This window comes from Xiphophorus couchianus, chromosome 4 (assembly GCF_001444195.1).
Source record: "Xiphophorus couchianus chromosome 4, X_couchianus-1.0, whole genome shotgun sequence".
NCBI lineage: Eukaryota > Metazoa > Chordata > Actinopteri > Cyprinodontiformes > Poeciliidae > Xiphophorus > Xiphophorus couchianus.
This window is the reverse complement of record NC_040231.1, coordinates 16,208,446-16,230,468: the sequence shown is the minus strand read 5'-3', so window position 1 is coordinate 16,230,468 and position 22,023 is coordinate 16,208,446. Positions and strand designations below refer to the sequence as shown.

The 22,023-nt window shown below is 38.2% G+C and overlaps 2 protein-coding genes across 4 annotated transcripts in view; both read left to right on the top strand.

Annotated features, from left to right (window-relative positions):
* The window catches only part of nedd4a (NEDD4 E3 ubiquitin protein ligase a), a 38,104-nt gene extending 35,947 nt beyond the window's left edge, over window positions 1-2,157 (top strand). For 2 of the 3 annotated variants that reach the window (XM_028014054.1, XM_028014053.1), the window contains one exon: window positions 173-275. In XM_028014054.1, coding sequence (XP_027869855.1) covers window positions 173-275 — 103 coding nt within the window. Of the gene's footprint in view, window positions 1-172 lie in introns of all 3 variants that reach the window. The other variant, XM_028014052.1, reaches the window with a different exon arrangement.
* A 6,355-nt stretch (window positions 2,158-8,512) lies between these two features.
* prtga (protogenin homolog a (Gallus gallus)) overlaps window positions 8,513-22,023 on the top strand; it is a 38,770-nt gene continuing 25,259 nt past the window's right edge. The window contains exons 1-4 of the mRNA XM_028015874.1: window positions 8,513-8,651; window positions 10,562-10,864; window positions 20,683-20,827; window positions 21,090-21,223. Coding sequence (XP_027871675.1) covers window positions 8,585-8,651; window positions 10,562-10,864; window positions 20,683-20,827; window positions 21,090-21,223 — 649 coding nt within the window. The 5' untranslated portion in view covers window positions 8,513-8,584. The remainder of the gene's footprint in view (window positions 8,652-10,561; window positions 10,865-20,682; window positions 20,828-21,089; window positions 21,224-22,023) is intronic.

The window sequence follows — 22,023 nt, the reverse complement described above, 5'->3', positions numbered from 1 at the left end:
GTTTGCAGATGTTTTCTGTCCTGCTGATTGCTTGGTTTTGAAAACCTGTTTGAAATACATACAACAAATAAAATGATTTCATCATTTTTCATGATATTCTAATTCATCCCTATTAGAGATTCTCATCCAATGCAGATTTGATCCTGATTATTTTCCTCTTTTTCTCCTAAAGCTTCAACCGTCTGGACCTCCCTCCTTACGAGTCGTTCGAGGAGCTCAGGGAGAAGCTCAACATCGCCATCGAGAACGCCCAGGGCTTCGACGGCGTCGACTAACGGACGCCGCGATTGGACGAGGGGAGCGGACGCCGCTGCAGTCAAAGCGAACCCGACCAGGACCTCGACCTGCCAGCTGAGGGTCAGATGAAGGAAAACCTCAGAGCCGTCGCTCGGTCCACTGACGGAGGAAAAAAGAGACAGATCCTGTTTTTATCTGCATCTTTCAACGTTTACAAATCAGATTCTTTATCGGGAGCCGCTCAGAGGTGTATGTATTTACTGTCACTTGTTCTGCTTAAATGCTGTGATGTGTTAAACACAGGTTGATTTTTTTAAACTTTTTTTGTGAGCCGATATGCATAAATACTGTGAATTAATGAATTCATGCCTCCCTGAACATATCTGAGAAACTGGTGTGGAAGAGTCCAACTTCATCCAGCTGCAAAAAGCTGCGAGGTTCTACTGACTTTCAGCAGCTTCACTCCCACCTGAGGAGAGACCAGCTCATTCTTTTCATTCAACAAAAGTAACATTTATTACCATTCAGTTTGCTTTACGTCAATCAGCAGGAAAATAATGTTTATTTTATTCACTTTTCACAACAGAACAGAAACATATCAGTCGCTACCAGCAGTAAAGACGATCTGTTAGTCAGAGTCACCATCTGAGCTCAAACATCTTCATTTTTTACTTCTTTGTGAAATAAAAAACAAAATTTGTCACTGTTTTAAAATACCTAAAATACCTAACCGTTTTGATTTAGTTTGAAAATAATTTTGAACAGCTTTTCTTCTTTTTTTTCCTCATCAGTTTATTTCCTGTATTTTAAAATTTTCATTCCAGTATTTCAGGTGTTTAGCTGCATGGACCTTAAAGCCATTTACAGCGGACAGCGTTACATACACGTTTGAGCGACTAGTTAATCTAAATGTGTTGGTGAATAAATAGATTGTTGAGGTAGTGATGAACCTGGACCAGTGAAAAGCTTCAGTAATTATTGTTTCTGTGTCATCCATGGAGAAGGAGAAGTGGCTACAGCATACAGTGTTGGATACTATGCACTCATGTACATATCGATGTAAAATAGCCAAGTGTCTCTTAAATTTTTAGTTTATTTCACGTTGCGTTAACGTACCTGCAGACACACCTGTGCCTTTTACATACCTACTTTCAGCGTCTTTCTCCACTTTGATTGCACCGGAAGAATCGATGTAAATTCACCTTTTATCTCTGGGTTTTAATTTCAACCTTTGCCTATTGTGGCCTTAACATGTTAAATAGTTTTACTTACGTTTTTTTTTTGTTTTTTGTCCTGTGACATCATCGTTTTTATCTCATCAGGGAGCGTCTGATTGCAGCTCCGTTTTTGAGAGCGCATCTTCAACGTTTTTTTGTGTACAGATTGTTCTTCTCAAAGTGAGAACTAATTTGTGATACCTTTGTATGAAATGGCTGTACTTGAGCAGTAGTTTTGACATTTTCGGACAGGTGAAATGTGTTTACTCCAGCTGCCATGTTTACAGATCGGTGAGGGTGGGAGACGACGCGGCCCGCTTCCTGTCTGACGTTTTTCTTACTCCTGCTTTTATAAAGTGAAGCACTTTGTTGACGAGTCTTACTTCTGAACCTTTGCCAAACTGCAGACTGTCTGAATCACTCGTGATCTTTTGCTTCATGTGTTTAAATGTTTACACGTGAACCTTGCTTAAAACAAGCACTTTCTCTTCTTTCACATTCATTTTAAAGAGAAATACCAAGGCCTTCATTTGTGACACGTTATGTAGACTTTAGAGGTGTTACCATATCTCTGTGTATGCTAGAGACGACATTACAGCAGAAAAAGGGCAGAATTATCTTGTTTTTCATTAATTATAACTACCTATAGTATATCTATAGACTGAATATAAATGTTTGCAAAATAAACACATAAAACCCCGGATGCAATGACTTTATGTCAAGTTATTTGCTTTTTTCTTATACAGTTGGGAACATCTCACCATGGGTATAAATATGTTCAGCTTTTCTATATTTCGATGTTTTTGTCATGCTTGAATGATTATTTAAAACGAACTGTAAGGAATTTAAAAAACTACAGCTGGTTGCACAAGCATGTTCATAATTACGCTTACAGGCTGAAATATTACAGATCGCTTCTGTTTTTACTTTTTTTTTATTACACAGCTCTTGTTTCTTAAATTCATTAAAGTTGTTGTGTGGTAAAGTCATCTTGGAAGAACTACAAAGAAAACCAGAAACATAAACACAAAAAATCTGCCTAGCAACAGGAAATGTCACACAGTGAGACGATCCGTCAAAATAAAAGTACGATTGTTTTTTTTTTTAGTGTGGCCTTAATAATTTTCCAGACACACAGAGTATAAATATTTGTCTCCATGTATTATCATGTACACTTGGTGTAAATGTAAAGTTTCTATCTAGCATTAACACTTCCTTCATGGGGCTCTTATTTATGAATCTGATCAGAAAATAATTTCTCTTAGCATCAATTTTAATGTTTTTAAATGGGTGCAATTGCAGCGATATTTGTTGCTTATTCTCTCATTTAAAAAAAAAAAAAACTCATCTAATCTCCATTGAGTGTCATTACTCTGTAGTACAAGGTAATGGTTTTGGTTTTGTTGAGGACGTCGTAGTTTGGATGCTGAATTGATCCAGCAGGGGGCGTTGAAGCTCACGTTGCGAGTCACATGTTTGCAGAGTCATGATGCTGTGGGATCCGCTGGTCAGTGCAAAAACACAAAGTACCACCAAGTATTTTTGGTCTAGTTTTCTAGTGCAAATATCTTAGTTCAGTTGAAATAAGACAAACTAACTTATAAGTAACTTTTTAGCAAGATATAGAAGCTTGTTTTGAGTAAATAATTTCTTAACATAAATGAAAAAGTTCAACTGGCAGATTTGTTTTCACTTAAAACGTGTGAAAAATTGTCTTGTTATAAGTGAAATAATCTGCAAGTGGAGTTAATACTTTTTAAAATCAATATTAAGGAATTATTCACTTATAATAAGCTTTAATATCTTGCTGAAAAGTTGTTAGTATTGCAACATTTTGCAAAAATAAGTAATTCTGGTAATTCTGAGTGACATAAAACGAGAAATGTTTGGACTAATTTAACTTCAGTGAGTAAAAATATGTTTATTTTTTAACTGCATATTCTCACTGTAATTGATGAGATTTCAGGATTTCTAAACCAGCTAAATCGTTGATCAGTAAAACATGATTTGCTGATGTCCTGCGGTATAAAATGGACTCTGTCTCTGAAAGCTGGTGATCCTCGGCTGCAGAGCCGCAGTCCTATTGTCTCCTTCTGCCTCCTGCACTGAGGCAGTAAAGCCCCTTCCCTCCATGGGGGTCAGCGGAAAGGTCACGCACAATTCAGGCCAGCCTTTCGGACTCTTCTGGAGGTCAGCGGGGATGGGCGCAGGCGGGGGGACGCCACACTGACCCAACGCCAGATGGTACTGGGAAAGCTGGTTCCTCTGGACCAACACGCTCACAGAAAAAGCAGAACCTGATAACGAGTGATAGGACATTGATCGGGCTGCAGCAGAGCCTGACCCGAGCCCAGAGCTTCACTCCACCCACCGCCTGCGGCCCAAACCCAGGACCCGATTGACTGAACGGAGACAGGAAGTGACCGGGAGAGGCTCGCTTTCCCACGTTATGGAAGAGAACCGAACCGATCCGTTCAAAACACGTCACTGCAGAAACACTGCACACTGTGTGCTGCTGCTCGCGTTCTCACTAAAACCAGGAAGATAGAGCACATAACACCAGTTTTAAAGTCCCTCCACTGGCTCCCTGTAGCTCAAAGAATAGACTTTAAAATACTGTTGTTAGTTTATAAATCACTGAACGGCTTAGCACCACAATACATTAAAGATCTGCTTTTATTGTATCAACCTTCCAGACCTCTCAGGTCTTCTGGTTCTGGTTCTGCTCTGCATCCCCAGAACCAGAACCAAACGAGGAGAAGCAGCTTTCAGCATCTATGCACCACAAATTTGGAACAACCTTCCAGAAAACTGTAAAACAGCTGAAACACTGACTTCTTTTAAATCTAAACTAAAAACCCACCTGTTTAGAATTGTATTTGAAATGTAATCAATTACAAATGTATTGATGGAACTTTACTTAATGATTGATTCTATATTGCATTGTGATTCTGTGTTTGTAATGATGTAAAGCACTTTGAAATGTCTTGCTGCTGAAATGTGCTATACAAATAAAATTTGATTGATTGATTGATTGATTGATTGATTGATTGATTGATTGTAAAAACTGTGTCGACTATCTTCTACTCTTTTAGTCAAATAAATTTAGAGAGTTTTAGATTTTGTGAGTTTGTGAAAGATAAACTTACAGTAATGAGTTTGTTAACTTTCTATTAATTTAGTCAAACCTCCAGCAGATGACTAAACTAGAGTTTTTAGGTTAGCACTTAAAAAACTGAAAGAAGAAAAAGACAGGAGTGGGAACTATTTCCCAGAATGCTTAGCGGCTCGATTTTGTATCCTGATTTGAAGTGTTACATTGATCTGAGTCTTGCAACACATTGATACTTAATTGTGTTTTATTAAGTTTTCAAAACTAGAGCATAATGTCCTGTTCACATTAAATGTTTTAGAGCAGAATTTATTGTGATGTTTAATAAAATTCATTATCAGTTCATACAGTTTGAAACAAGAATTCAAACTAGAAAATTCCTGAAGAAATTTAACCGGAGCCTGCCAAAGTGTGCCCGTCGGTTTGGACCCAGCGTTATGATGCTAGAAATTAGCATCAATGCTAAAGAAAGCTGCAATCATATGAGGACAATGACAAGAATGTTGACTAACATGTACTTGCACCGTTCAGTATGATAAAGTAAGTGTATCAGCTAACATTAGCAAAAATGCTAATGTTAGCATCATTGCTGTCACTAGCATGTGGGACATCACTAGGATGTTTTCTATAATGGACTTACTCCATTCAGTATACTAAACATGGCTAAAAAGTAAAATAAATAGCTAATAGCTTATTAAAGCTAAAATGCTAATGCCAATGAACTGCCTTGCTGCGCAAGGCAGTTCCCTGACCTGAGAGAAAAAGATAATGCAGAATAATATTAGTGCACCGCCTGCGGCGGTGCACTAACCTCAGGGGCATGTTGAGGCTTTTATTTTGAAATTTTTGTTAAGCTTAATTTCAAAGGTCCACACTAATCCCATGTGTAATAGTCATTGGGTTAAATCAGTTATATAATGCTCAAAACACAAGTAGTTGATGTAAAAATATTCAAGGCTTTTATTTTGAAATTTTCTTTATGCTTCATTTCAAAAGGCCAAACTAATCCCATGTGTATCAGTGCTTTGGATAAAAAAGTCACATAAAGCCAAAAAGAGCAATAACATGATGTAAAAATATTCAAGGCATTTATTTTGAAATTTTCAGTATGCTTCATTTTAATGTTCCAAACTAATCCCATGTGTAACGGTGACTGAGTTAAATCAGTTAAATACAGCCCATAGCAGCAAGTAGTTGTAAAGGCCAGTTCAGTCCTCCTGGTCTTCCACTATAGTTAGAACTACAGTGATGCGTATTTGTAGTCCTAACCAGCAGCCAATAGCCTCCTGAGTTCCGTTGCTATGGTAAATAATTCTCTCTGCCAACTGTCAGCTGTGAGTGAGACATGCAGGTGGAAACAATTCTCTGTTTGAGCCAGCCAGTTTGAACTAAAAAAAGCATTGGAAACAACTCCTTCCCGTTCGGGAACCGTAATACATATTCGAAAAGCGTTTGAAGCGTATGAGAGGGCTATTTGTCGTCTCCGATAGTCCCGCAATTCATATCTCTACGTCACTCACAGTATTAACAGTGATAAGAGAAAGAAATGGTGTGCCCAGATCTGAAATTTTTGAGAAATATATGAAAATACATGGGAGAGAGCCTGAGAGAGCGACAGAAAATCCTGCGCATGACTTTGCTCTGAAGCACCGTAACAGAAAACCGTAAGCCCTAGAGAAATTTCGAAAACATTTTACCGGAGCAGGCATGCGTATCGATGTCATGACCGAGTTTGATACCAATCGTGCGATATTTGTGGGCGTGACGGCGATCTCAAAATTAATTTGGGGTCAAAAATTCTCTTCATTTCTCACTCTAAAAAAGCGGCAGTTGGTGTCAGTTATGCTCTGCGTTTCGGCAGTTGGAAATTTGGCTCGTTTGACGCTTTTTACGTCGCCATCGTAAGTCCGATTCCTTATAAAAATAATAGCTCCCTTCTCGGCACCGAGCCGCACGTTTTGATACCACTTTTGTGGGGGTACACGCAGCGGTACGAGCCGCATTAACGGTGATGGAAGAAAAATAAAGATATAAAGAGACGTTCTATTGGGTGTAGAATAATAGTTGCCTGCCATGCAATGCATAAGGAGAGCAGTACTGACTTGCTGCTCTCCTTATGCATTGCTATGGGCAGGCCCCAATTATTCTAAAGTAAAATAAATAGATTTTAACTTGATATTGTGAGTAAAATAAATGTGGCTCTTTAACCAGGTGAGGGCAGTTATTTTTTCTTGCATATTGTGAAATAATTATTTGGTTTAAATTGCAGCATTAAGTTGAAACTCACAATTCAAGATTAATGAACTTAAAAAACAATGTTTAAACAACTTGTCTCTTGTTAAATCAACTTCAGGAACTTTAGTTTCTGAGCTAAAACTAATAAAAAATTTCTTGTTGACTTAAATTGCATTTTCAAGGCAGCAGGTGGAATTTCATTTTCAAGTTAAACCACCTTAAAATGTTTTACAGTGTACCAAATATTTATGGTCTATCTGGAGCAAAGAAAGATGGATGGATGGATGGATGGATGGATGGATGGATGGATTTTTCTATTGCAGCTGGTCCTTGCTGCTGAATGACACATGGAGGCTGTGTGGGTGTGTGGGTGTGGGGGGGGGAGGGGGGACCATGGTGTGTGTGTGGGGGTGTGTGTGTGGTACCATGGTGGTGGGGGGCGGGGGGGGGGGGGGGGGTGGTACCATGGTGGGTGTGTGTGTGTGTGGTACCATGGTGGGGGTGTGTGTGTGTGTGTGTGGTACCATGGTGGGGGTGTGTGTGTGTGGTACCATGGTGGGTGTGTGTGTGTGTGTGTGTGGTACCATGGTGGGGGTGTGTGTGTGTGGTACCATGGTGGGTGTGTGTTCCCGTCCTCCATCAGTGACGGACGGTGGATTGATGCAGCAGCTGTCCGGCTCCATCGATGCTTCCTGGTAATTGCGGGTCACACTTTGAGGGACAAACTCATTTTCATCAACATTTCTCTTTCTCAGGGTCTGCAGAGACCATTTGGTGAGCAGCCCGACTCTGATCCTGATGGATCTGCTCTCATCGATGTGACGTATTGATGAGGGGAAGGATCCTGATGGGGAAAGCCATGGTTTCACTGGTTTCACTGGTTTCTCTGGTTTCTCTGGTGCATCACAGTTTGTTGTTTAATAGTTTTCAGGGGTTTTTCGTTCCACACTACATACAAACTCTGAGGGAATCTTATTTATAAATTAGACACAACTTGTTGTAAATTACTGCTTTTACACAAACATAGTCCTGATATAGAGCAAAGCTCACTAAGAAGGAACGATTGTTCCCTTTTATAGTTTTAACTCCATTGTGGTGTGCAAACTGTTTGCCATGAGGGACAAAACTGTCAAGGCCAAAACAAAAAAAGATTCAAATGAATTTGATGTGCCTCTGTTATTGTATCTCCTCAGTAAACTGAACTAAATGTGCATGATTTTATTGAAAAGAGACTTTTACACAAGAAGGATCAGTAAATAATTGTAGATCTGAATCAAACTAAGGTTCCTTAATAACTTTATTAAAAGACGGCCACACTGTTTCCTAGTTTTTTGGGTTGTTTTTCAGCAACAATATATTAATCAGTGGCTCTTTCTGAATGCAGAAGCCTTGTTAATAAATCAGAAATTATTTTTGTTGCTCTAGCTGGCCAGATTTGAGTCATTCAGAGGGCCACAAACGGCCCCCGGACCACACTTTGAACACGCCTGCTTTAATCTGTTGTGATTCCTTTAATTTAAATAAATATTGTTACATTAAAATAGCCTGTGTGAATCAAATCTTGGGTTTTATCTGTACACGTCTGAACCGGAGCGTGTGCGTCCTGCCTGCAGGGGGCGCTGGGCCTCACGCTGACTCAGTGGGGGTGATTAATTGCCTCCGTCCATCCCAGAGGAGGGAATCTGCCCCTGTGCATCTCTGTGCAGCTCGTCAGTGTTAGTGCGGCTCATGCGGAGGAAACAGCCATGAGAGAGTAGCTGGCATGCGTGGACAATTACCGTAAATGGCTTTTCTGAAAGGGAAACGACACCAGCGGCTGCTGCTTCTGGCCCTTTTCCTTCCAATCTCAGGTGAGAAAAACTTGGTTTGGTTTGGTTTAGAGCCGCTAAAGCCGAGCAGGAGGGACGAGATGAGGCTAACAGCTTCAATCTGTCTGGACTGATTCACTCTGTGACGATTAAACGCGTCAACTTTTCACTTCTGTCGAGGAAACTGAAGTTATTTAACGATTTATACACGAGTGTAGCTCAAACTGCTGTCGTTATTTATCATTTCCTCGCTGCTTTAATGTGACACTATTCAGACTTTCTCCACTTTCTCACTAACCAGTAACCATGACTGCGAATAAAATAAAAGTTGCAACTAATTTCAAAGCTTTTCTGCGCTGATAATAGAGAATCCAGCTCCAATTTCAGAAAATGGCGTGAATTGGTCTGAAGTAACTGCATTCAGTTTAGTGAACTTACTTTATTTACGTCTGTTTATCTTCACAAGCAACCTGGACAAACTTTATTTGTTTTAAAAGTTGGAGCTGCATTCTCCCTTTTTTCCAGTGTACATATAAATAAAATAGGGATTATACAGATAAATTTAAGTTTCATATCCACAGTTTTTAGGGTGCACTTACTTTAATTTCATTTTAATTTTAATTTAACACATGTTGGAATCTGTGGTGTGTTTTTGTACACTTGATGTTAGATTGAAATATGTTTAAAAACTTTAAGAGAGATTTATTTCTTACGTTCTTTTGATCAAAACTAAATAAAAGTAACAGGAGAGGTCACAAGGTCACTTCTGCTAGTGATGCTGTTTTATCTGATCATTTATTGGAATAAATTAGTCATCCTGGGGCGGTGAAAATGATAAATAATGATACTTATTGCACCAAAGCTTATTACAGTAAGATTTATATTGTTACTTTTAGTGTATTTTTCCACAGTTTGCCCTTTGACATTAGGAAAATTGTGGTAACAATATTGATTAAATGAGCCTATAAAATCTATCACGAATATAATGTGATCCAGGCATTAAAGTTGAAGTCTGTCCATATTTACTATTACTGATTCTGCAGACATTATTATATTATATTATTGCTATCATTCTTTATTGCAATAACAGTATATATTGTGCAGCTCTTCACCCCTTTGCAGTTAATTCAGGTTGTTTAACTAAAACGCGACACTGCTTGAAGACGTTGGTTTTTCTTATAAATCCTATTAGATTATTCTTACAATTGTGAAGGAAAATGTTTTATCCTAAAGTACTAATCTAGACTTTAAAGTTGATTTTATGTTGAGGCAGTGCTAGATTTTCTAGCTTTTTATTTATTTTTCATGTTGAAATAATATAAAAATATTTTTTAAATGAACTTTTTAAACGAAACTCTTCTGGTTTTGATACTAACACTTTTGGCAAAACATGTAATTTGGTCATATTTGAATGCTTATTAATGGCATTTAACAGTCATACGCAGCTTAATACGCTGCTACACCTCCATTAAAAACTTGTTTTACTGTTTTTAGGACTAAAAAGCCATTACCTTTACCTTCTCCGTACCCTATTGGGACGTCTTACCCCTTAGAAACACAGAGTTAGGAATGAAAGCTTAACTCTAAAACCACAAAAAGCATCCCAGCTGGTGAACCACAAGTCATTTGACAAAACAAAGTGTTTCTGGTTGTGGTGAATCGATGTTTTCATGTAGACATGGAGCAGCAGGATCATTTGTTTCAGCAGGTGACTTTAAAGTAAATGGAGCAGAAATGCTGTTTGGTGCAGCTGGACAGTAAACCTCCATTTGGCCGCCCTCCAAACTTTAAATGTGAAATAAAACAGGAGCAAGTATTTGTTTCCACTTTCATTGGTCATACCTATTTAAAGTTTACCGAACCTCTTTCACACGCGTAATTACTGCCACTATGAGCTGTAAGTGTTGAGGTTTTTAATAAGCTTCTATTCTCTCTTTGTTTCTCTTCCACAGGTGTTTTAAGCTTCAGCGAGTTATTTTTCGTCAAAGAGCCCCATGACGTCACGGTCATGCGGAAGGAGGCGGTTATTTTGGACTGCCAGGCGCGCGGAGAGGCATCGATTGACGTCAGATGGCTCAGGAACGGAGTGAAAGTCGTGGAAAATGAACGGGTCTACCTGCTTTCCAACGGCTCCCTTTTTATTTCTGAGGTGGAAAGCAGAAGAGGAGACAAATCAGATGAAGGCTGCTATCAGTGCCTTGCTCAAAACAAGTACGGAACAATCCTGAGCCAGAAAGCCCATCTCACAATCGCAAGTGAGTACAGGAAGTTCTTCGGTTAGGAGATATTTCAGTGCTAGAGGTGGACAATATTGACTTTTATTGCAATATTTTGTTGTATTTTGTATGACTGCCTGTCACAGCATTCATAGAGACAAATACTGCTCTTGAAATTAAAATCTTCAAGATGCTGCTTACTTACTGGGTGATTTATATCATTATTATTTATATCATTTTAATGATATTTATTGATCTGCTTGTGGAACAAACCGTGGAAAAAAATAGTAAAAATAACATTTTAGATAATACTGTTAGTTTTTTTATGCGATAAATCAAAATTGTTGTCACGGTCGGGACCAAAATTGCAACATTTGTTACTTTTTCATCTGGTGCGGTTCACTTTCATATTGCACTTTGAAAAACCCGTTTCCCTCCTCGCCTGTGGTGGCGCTGCACCAAAAACCACTGAAGGAAATGGCACAAAAACATCTGAAGAAGACACTGAATTCAATTTCCTTCTTCACCAAATGTAAACAAAAAATGGAGCAACACCAGATTTCAGCAAAAATAGGATTTCTCTCTTGTAATGCGTAAAACAAATCATGACCCATTTCTCCTACTAGCGTTCGTTTGTTTTGGTTGAATTTACCCAGAATGCCCTGCGCTGTAGTCCACTTCCTGCTTTTGGAGCGGTGTCCGGTCTGCTTGCATTCAAATATGCATTCGAATCGCACCAGAGTTCAATTTAATTGAACTGAGACCGAGGTTTTTAGGCGAACCATTTGATGTTTTGGTCCGCAGAGTTGGATTAAACCGACCCAGACATGGCTGGAGCGAATTCACCCTCTGGTGATTGATCAGTTTGATAAAACTACATGCAACCTAGACGTTAAATGTAAGTTATTTTTGTCATGCTTCACAGAGGTTTTAATGTTAATCATAGTTTAACAGGAAATCGTACCGTTATTTATGTATTTGGTGCCTTCAGCAGCGTGGAAGCAGAACAAAGTGTTCAGAGTTCGAGTGGAGGAACTGTTGGTTGGATTGGGGAAAAAGCCCATTGGTGTGTTAATGAAGGGGAGGGAGATTTGAAAGGTTAGGAGCTGTCCAGGAAACTGGCCCAGCAGATGACCCCTATTCACGGGCCGGGCTTTCATGTTGTTGCACCCTCATCACTTGAGGAATTGTTTCTTTAGGAATGCTCTCCCTCCAGCGCAGCGCCTGTCGTATTTTAAGGGGGAGGAAGGTCAGAGATGTGTCCACTGGGACCTTATGCCATCTCTACCTACCACACCAAACTTTGACCAACGCATTTCCATCAGAGTGACAGCGTTCACATGTCGCATTAAGCAATTAGCCAAATGAGCTCAATCATTTTCATCCTGATTAATCCAATCAGTCAGCTCAATCATGGCGATCTGAGTGCTGGAATAATTGTCAGCTACTTTAGCAGCTGATTAATTAAAAAAACTATATATTCAGAACAGTAATTATTCCATAACTGTTCAAAGATTATACACATTTTGCATTTATGATAAAACATGTTTATGATAAATATGTTACTCTTCAAGTGAATCTGCAGATTTGATTTTATTGCATTTTTGGCAGTAAAATGTTTATTTTCCTGTCGGCAAAAGGAATCAAACTGTTGGTTTATTTGTATCTTTTAACATATTTCAAATATTGTATCAATATTAATCATCAGAATAATCAATAGAGTAATTGATAACCAATATAATCATTAGTTGTTGAACTAAATTGAGTGGTGATTTTGTTCAGAGACTTTTTTGTAGGCGGATTTTTTTTTCCATTTTATTTTGAATATTTAAAATCTCTTGCAGTTAAAGTGTGAAGTATTCTTCACATAACTAAAGTTCATTGGGTTTTTTAAAGGTGGATTATTATGCCATTGTCAATATATTACTTGAAAATGTTCTCAAAAGAGCAATATTATCGTTTATCGCGATTATTGCTGGGATAATTTATCAATTTATCCTTTATCATCCCATTTCAGGCTGCTTGTTGTTTGATAAATCTGTTGAAGGTTTTAAAGTGAACATTTCATTTAGATGCGTTCAGATGGGTGAGTTTAGCATTCATTTCTATTATATGAAGAAATTAATGTCTGCCATTCTGAAACTGCTCACTAGTTCATATATTTTTTATCAATTAATCAATACTCTGCTGGCTCTGTAGCTTGAAATAAAGTGGTAGTAAAAGCTGCCACCGAGCTTTTCCAGTTTGTTTTTGGATGGACACTTAGACCTGCTAGAAGATCTGGAAGCTCATAAACTTTTCACATACCTGAGAAATGCTCAGTTGAAGGCCGGAGGAGCAGTGGGGGATGAGCGCACACACACACCCACACCCACACACACACCCACACACACACACACACACACCGGTGTGAGCTGTTGTTTCCCGGCATTCTGGGGGCTTTACCCTGAGTGTCTAAATGACCAAACTTTATTGCAGGCCTTCCCAGGTCAGGAGGAATTGGAGGCTTTGCACACAATAGTTTTCTGCCTCACCACTCCCATGGACGACTGAAAGGCTTTTCTCTCCGGCCGGTTTTGTCTCCGCTGCCTCCCATATCCACAAAAGAAACGGGACTCTTTGAGGGCAGTTGTCCTTAAATAGGTGGACAGATAAGCAGTAAGAAGTGTAATTACAGTCATCGTAAAAGTTAATCATTAGTAAGTTTGTGTTTTGATTAAAACGTCAGGGTGGTTTGCTGTAGTTTATATATGACTAACAGGCTTAAAATAAATTATGTTTAGCAACTTTTTGCGCCTGGAGGTCTTGTCGTATGTTAGCGGCTCAGGTTGAAAGTGGAGGTCAGGACATGTGGCCAACTCTCCTGACATGCTTTATGTGTTTGGTGCAGGAGTTATGCTCTGTGGGAGCGTTTTAACCCTTCGCACACAGGTCGAAGCCGCTGGCTGTCAGTAGAGGAACACGGCGTTGATGGAGGGTAACCTTAAACATTGGGTCGTAAACCACAAAGGTGGGTCAGGATTTGGCTTTGATGGGAAGGAATGTGACACCCGAGCTTCACTGCGTGACGTTTGTCAACAGACTTCAGATTGATGGCGATTTTCATTGAGAGAATGCCTCCTAAAGTTGACTCCATGTTTTTATCATGACCAGAAGACAACAGACAACAGAAGATGCTGTCATATTTCTCTCCATTATTTCAGTCTAAATATTACATGTTTATACCTCTGGTTTTACCATTTAATTGGTGATAGGGCTCTGCAAATGTCGCTCTCCTAAAACTTTTGGACGCTCCATCAAACCTCAACCAAATGAGTGGTCAATGAGCCGTCCTTTGAAAACTTGCCAACATGGCAAAAATGTAAAAACACAAAATCGTACCAGGTAGTTTTGGTCTAATTTCTACTGCAAATAACGTTAGTACACTGGAAATAAGACTGAACTAACTTACAGGCAATTGTTTTGAGATGCAGGAAAGTTTTTAAGTCGATAATTCCTTAATGTTGATTAAAAAGTGCTAATTTCACTGACAGATTATTTCACTTATAACAAGGGAAACAATCTGGAAGTGGGACAAGTACTTTCTCAAATAGTGTAAAATTGTAAAAATATGGCTGGGCAATAAATCAATAATGATTAATAGCAATAGATAACATTGAATATTCAACATAGAATATCCACTGAAGTCCGATCCAGAACCGCTCTACCTCTAACAGCTAGCTAAACAAGGAATCAACTGGCTCACTGAATCTTTGGTTACCTAGCAACTCATTCCTTCTTTGGTTACCTAGCAACAACCTGTTGAGTAACTGGCGCAGCAGCAGTTTAAGATTTCACCATTGTGCCTCACAGCTGCTTAAAAATAAAAAGAAATTGAAAACTGTGGATAAAACAGGAATCGTCACCAGTTTGGCACTGTTTCAGATATTTATAGCAAAACACTAATCAATAATTATCGACATGGACATGAAACACTTATATTGTTGTCTTCAGCCTACGTTAAAATGACAATATTTACAGTTTTTGAGGTTTTTCAACGTCATTAATTGGAATTTATTGCGACAATGATGAATTAAAATCTTACATGATAAGAAATGTATCACCCTCCTATTGGATCATCTCTGCCTCCTTTTGTGTTGGCTCTGTTTGTACTGTTCCGGCTGAATATTTGTAATTTCCTGTAGTTAATATGTTTAATGCTTGCTGCAGACCAAGCTATAAAGACGTTACAGGCCATAAAGGAGCCGCTGCAGTTTATTTTTACCTCCCTGGTGTGTCCCATAGGATGTCAGCTCAGGAACATTTCTTTAGGTTGCTAAGGCATGCATCTGACTTGACACTATTAGAAACCCCCCTATAAGTCAAAAGCAAACCCTGCACAGTGTGAACAGCGAGGTGAACGAATGAAATGCCCTGAAGGGAGACAATTCAAAGCCTGGAATCTTGTTTTTCTCCTCTCCTGGAGACGAAAGGTTACCATGGTTCCCCTGAGCAGCAGGCCCTGAGGTCAAAGGTTCCCTAAAACTGGTAAATAGATGGAAGGCAGCCGGACCGAGACTGGGATATAATCTTTAGTTCAATAGTGCTAGATGGGCATCTAACTTTATCTGCTGCTACTATTTTTGTGCAATATTCTCTGTTATTTTACATGAGTTCAAATAAGTTTATCTACAGTTTTATTTGTTGTCCGCTCCAGAGTGGTGAATAAAACCATTTCCAAGCAAAGGTAGGTGTACAGGTTGACTTTTAAAATCTGATCTGATACAGGGATTAAAAACAATGAAGCCTCTGTTGTCGGAGGAGGGTCGCTGTTGACTGATTGGAAAACTTTGTGACAGAGATAAGGAGCTGGAGGAGGTGGATGAATGGCCTGTAGAGCTCCCCCACTGCAGCGTCTAGAGGTCACGCTGCTCATGGGAATAGGTCTTTGTTTAGCCAGGCCAATGGTCACTGGACTGTCCTGCACACTCTGCAACGCAGCGGCACATCTGCCAAACAGCCAGCCATTGATTTGTGGCCTTTTCCAGCTTTGCATTCGTCTCGCAGCTTATCGTATTTTTCATATTCTTATGAAAGTTCACAGGGGCCAGTGAACTTAAGGAAGAACTATCGCTTAATTGATTAATTGGTGGGTTTTTTTGTGTTTTTTAAGGGAACTAAGCAAAAGAGCATCTGGTAAACAACTGATGGAAACGTATCGGACTTGGAAAAGCAAATGGGAGAGTTTGTAGGTTGATTTAGTGAACTTATTGCCTTCAAGGTCTGACAAGATTGATCAATATTAATGTTATTTAATGTCACTTTTAAGACAACTGAGTAAGTAGGCTTACTGTGTTTTCAGACCCGATCCGATTTCCCTTTTTGCTTTCTTTTCTAAAAATGAAATGACAACTGATAGAAAAAGTGTTTTTTGTTTGAATCATCAACAGAGTATTAGGACCAGGCAACAAGAAGTTTTGCTTAATTACAACATTATAGTCATAATTTGAGCAGAATAAAACTGCAATTTGACCAAAAGAAATTTATTAAAATTACAAGAAAAAAGTTGTTTCAATGGGAGAAATGTTTCTAGAGTTATCAAGATCAAAACTTTTCTAAATGCTCAACATTCCTCATTTTATTTATTTATTTTTTCATAAGATTAATATTTCATTCTTCTACAGCTTTATTCTGGTAAAATTGACATTTTAGTCTCGCATTATTTGAACTTTATTTTCACATGACTCCATTCTCTTGTTATTGTGCTTTTGTACCTTTATTCTTGCACACACACTTTGTTTTCTTAATCGTAGCCTGGCGCTGATGTTTTGTGGTAGAGTTTACCTGAATTGAAAGGCCAAATCGATAAAAGCGGTAAAACACGCTAGTTGAACAAGATGGTGGCCGTCGGGCGTGGTGACATCACTCTGAATGATGCATTCCCAAAGAATCTGTGAAAAAAAATCCAGATTTTCCCTAAATTAAATCTTCAAAAACCAAATTTTGATTGATTGATAAAGTCGATTTATCATCCAGCCCTTTGAGTAAACAAACCAAATTTCCCTTCAACGCCAGGAAATCGTAATCGACTGGTTCAGAACAAAACGGAAGCAAAAAAAGATGAGAAATTTTTGTATTTAGCAGAAATAATTATTTACATAAGTTGTGATGCTTCCTAATGAACGAACCATAGCGACTAGAGGAGAGAGGGCTGAACTAATTCCTGCCATTTGCAGAGGACGTTTGTTTGGGCTTGACCTCTCCACTGACCTTTAGTTTGTTGGCTAGTTTGTTGAGTTGCCACAATCTGAAGTCTACAGTATTTTGGTAGATATGCTTCACTTTGGTATTTTAGTTTAGACTGAACGGTGATCAAGTTGTAAAATAATCCAGAAAGACTTTGTTTTGTATTTCTTTTGTCATTGAGGCATCTTTTTATTCCTAAAAATAGCACAAAGAACAATGTTTTAGCTTTAAAACTGAATAATCTAATTTTGATATAATAATATTTTGCAGCTGGTTGATTGTTTTGCTTCACAAAGTACATTTTAAATCCTTTAATGAAAGGTTTAAGTGAAGCAGCAGTGAGCACCAGGACTGGTTTGGGTGGTCAAATTGGGAGCTGCCTGAGCGAGTGTTAGTCAGGATTTGTGGAGGTCAGAGGTGAGAGGTGAGACTGCAGAGAGGGGCAGATGGTCAGAACTGTTTCTTCAAGCTTTTGAGGAAATGGCAGAGGTATTTATTTTCCGTTTGAGTGGAGCCGAGTTCAAAATGTTTAATCAAAACTTTTGTTTTTGCACATTTTAGTTAAGTTATGCAAGTTTTAGAGACAGAAAAAGAGAAAAGAAAACATAACCTAATACCTCTAAATGCTTTTAGATTTACTGAAGTAAACAAGTTTTACAGACAGAAAATGGAAAAAAGTAGCAATTAATGCATTTAAATTTACTACAATAATAGAATAGAATAAGATATGTTGAAATATATACATAGAAACTCAAATCGTATTGATTTTTTTTTACACCTATCCTTAATAGTTTATCAATAATCAATAAATGTCCCTGTGTTTTTATTTTCTGTTTGGGTGGGGTTGAGTTCAAAATGTTAAGTTTATTTTTTTTAGTAAAGTTAAGAAAGTTTTACAGACAGAAAAAGAACAAAAAGTGGAAAGAAATAACAGCATTTAATGCCTTTAAATTCTTTTAAATTTACTGAAATAATAGAATAGACTAGAATTTGTTGAAACAAATACAAAAAAGCTCAGATCCTATAGATTTCTTATTGATAGCCTTAAGAGGTCATCAATAATCAATAACCTCCCTGTGTTTTTTTTTTGTGTGGGTAAGATTGAGTTCAAAATGTTTTGTTTTTGTTGTGGTAAAACTAAGCAAGTTTTACAGACATAAAAAGTAAAAGAAAAAAGAAATAGCAACACTTAATACCTTTAAAGGCTTTTACGTTTACTAAAATAAGTGTGTTCTGCAGACAGAAAAAGAAAGAAAGCATAACTTAATGCCTCTAAATCCTTTAAAATTTACTGGAATAATAAAATAGAATTTGTTGAAATATATACAAAGAAGCTCAGATCGATTTCTTTCCATCTAGCCTTAATAGGTTACCAATAATCAATAACCGTCCTGTGTTTTTCAATACTGTTCCCTGTAGAATAGGTAGAGTAGGATGAGAAGAGCTCGTAGCCTGTAGCCACGTCTCGTCAACACATGGTGGGTCTGTCGGTCAGAAAGGCCTTTTCTCACCTCCATCGTCACATCAAACAGCCTCCAAGGAGCTGAAGCTAACGCGCTAACAGCTCAGGACTAATTTGATTAAACGGGACCAGAGTGAGGAGGACGTCTGATCCAGGCCACAATTTGCCTCATGTCCAAACAGAACCAAATCGAACCTGTATAAAACGTTTATTGTTTGAAATGTGCTGTTCTTCCCTCCGTGGATGTCAGCGTGATTTATAAGAAAGTTGCTGTCAGGCTTGTAAATGTCATAATTTATTGTTTTGTTTCCTTTGGAAGTCCGAGCTCTCCTGCTGTTTAGCACCATAACACCTGGCAGCGCTGCTTACACAGAGACATCCATCATTCCTCCGTGCTCACCACGCTGCGTTTACTGCAGCACACGAATTTCCTGCACAGCTTTCTCAAAAGCAGAGGTAGCGATGTGTCAGAAAAAAAAACGATTTACAAAATTTACTGTGTATTTTTTGTCCAGTTTATAGTGTAAATAAAAACTAACTTACAAGTAACTTTTCTGAAAGTTACCGGAGCTCGTTTTAATCAGTAATTCTTTAATATTGATTAAAAAAATACTAGTTTCACTTACAAGACAATAATCTGTCACGTATCTTTACGTGACAAAAGATTTTTAAATCAATAATCAGTCATTATTGACTTCAAATTTGCCATGTCTTATTTTAAGTGTAGATTTTTGCACTAGAAACTGTGTTTCTTACACTAGATTACATTAGATTACATTTCTAGTGTAGGAAATGTAATTTGAACATATCTTCGTTTAGATTTCGTTTACTTGTTTGCTGTGTCTCTGATGCAGATTCTGAGAATAAAAGGACTCCAAGTTATATCTACATTTATAAAGAGCTTTACAACTCAGAAATCCGTTGGTGTTTTTCTGACAAAAATAGAAAAAGCAACTTAAATATTTGTAAGACTGAAGCATTTCTGTTAACTTTTCTTCCATCGTTTTGTTCCTTTTGCTGTATTTTTTCTGTTTCTTTTCCCTTCGTTTCTGTGGTTGCATAAAAGGCCTTGCTGATAGTTCCCAGTGGGTCTCATTTACTTGTGGGTCAGTTGGTTGTTGACCCAGGTTCAGTTTCAGGGAAACCTTATCCTTGCAGGATGTAGCTGTTCTACTGCAGTCAACACCTTCCTGCAGCACGCGGCTCGTCTCTGGCTTTAGGTCTTACGGCACGACGTCCACTGACTGACTGACTGACTGACTGACTGACTGACTGACTGACTGACTGACTGACGGATGCTGCAAATCAATGCTGTGCCAGTTCACCTTAATAAGAACTAGTTTTATAATCAGTTCAGCCAGCTTTAAATGACTTAATTCATGTTCATAGTTCATCACCTAAACATTTTTAATTCAATGTACATAGCTATCTTTCATTTGACTGTCTTTTATAACGTTATTTTCTTGTTTGAGTCTTTCTTTACATATGAAGTGAAGCTGAATGAATTCAACTGAAAAGCGAGCGGAGATTCATGAGCCTGCAGTACCAATATTGGTTCTCACAAATACTGCAAAATCTGCAGTATATGTGATTTTGCAGATCAAATTATACTGCCAAATCAGTATATGTGTTTGCAGTGTAAATCTAATTTCCAAATAGAGCGCCCCCTTCACGTTCATCACGTAAAAAGCAGCATGAATCACTTCAAAGTTTGTGCACAAAACTGTTGTAAAAAAACATTATTTATTCTGCTGAATGACGTTTTAACTGAATCAAGGCAAGAAAGTAATCAATATTTTTCTGTATTGAATAGTTTTGATAATTGTGATACAGTTTGAGATTAAAAAATGCTTTCTCAGATAGTTTGTTTTAAAAAAAGGTACTAAAACAGTAATAACTACTGGAACTACTGCTAAAAGAACTGAATTCAATACAGAATCACTTGAACCATCAAACCTTATTTTTGTTTACCTGCATTCAGTTGTGCTTGCTTCTTCACAGCAAAGATCAGTGAGATTTACCGGTACTTTTGTACAACACAGCAATAATACAAAGGAAAACTTTGCAGAGTTAGAATGGATTTTCCTTCTTTTTTCTACAACATGCTACTAAAGCATCCCTTTTCCAAGACTCAAATACAGGGTATTATTATTTCTATTCCTTTGTGCAGGTATGCCATCTTTTGCACTCCAGCCGTCGTCCGTAGTGGTGGCTGAGGGCTCAGTTGCCAGGTTTTCCTGTAAAATCAGTTCCCATCCTCCTCCCATCATCACTTGGGAGTTCAACCGGGTCACATTACCCCTCTTCACTGACAGGTATGCAACATCATCTACAGTTTAAAATCATGTGCGTTACTTTTTAACACTTTTAGAACATAGTGAAAATAAGTGTGTTTGCAGACTGAACATAATTGGACTATTTAGATTAGAACGCATGTAAAAAGCAACACACATATCAGAGTTTGACCCTTCAACTACCAATCAAAACTAGCTAAGGGAATATTAATTAGTTCCCCATCAAGTTTATTTGTCCATTTCTAGTTGTTATCTGACATGTAGTTCCTTCCCTGCCATTCAGAATCACAGTCCTGCCCAGCGGCGTTCTTCAGATCCAAGGCGTGCAGCGAGGAGATGCTGGGCACTACCGCTGCATAGCCACCAACATCGCCAGCCGGCGGCGAAGCATCGAAGCCACTCTCACTGTAGCCCCAGGTATGTAAACCCACACAGATAAAATTATTTGATATAAATCTTGGGAATAGAGCATAACTTTAAGTGACAGGTGACTTATTATACTTCATTGAACAGGTTAGGATTGGTCTACTGGCTATACAAAACATGTTCATTGCATTTTTTGCACAAAATCATTCTTAGATTATGAGATTTTAGTCTGGTCAGTTCTGGTGAGATCTCCTTTGATCTCCTTTCTACGCCCCAACTCAACATTTACACTCGCACCTGAAAATGGCTGCAAACAGATGTGCAATTGTTCATAATATATGTATATTATAGGCCATGACAACAACTTTTGCTGGACAATAAATTGTTCCAGAAGCTATTGTGATAAACGATAATATTGTTGTTTTGAGACCATTTTTAAGTAATATAATGGTAATGGCAAAATAATAATGCATGAACACATTCTAGAGCAGAGGTTCCCAAAGATTTTCTTCTGGCCCCCCTATGGATTACAATAAAATTCCCCCCAAAAAAGAAAATAAAATCAACTGGGCACAAACATCGTTCAACCAGACATAAACCTGTACACATATTTTGTTTTCAAACTCCACTGAAGTTTATTTCACACTTCAGGTTGCAACAAAACAAACTACAAACCATCTTTACAGTGAAACACTTTGTGTAGCTGTTTTTTTGTTGGTTTTTTTCATTCATACCGCTTCCCACCCCTCCTCCCCCCTGCAATGGCACAGCGCCCCACACTTTGGGAACTACTTGTTCTAAAGGATCAGTAAACTTCAAATTTTAACATTTTAAATGTCCAAAATAAATAA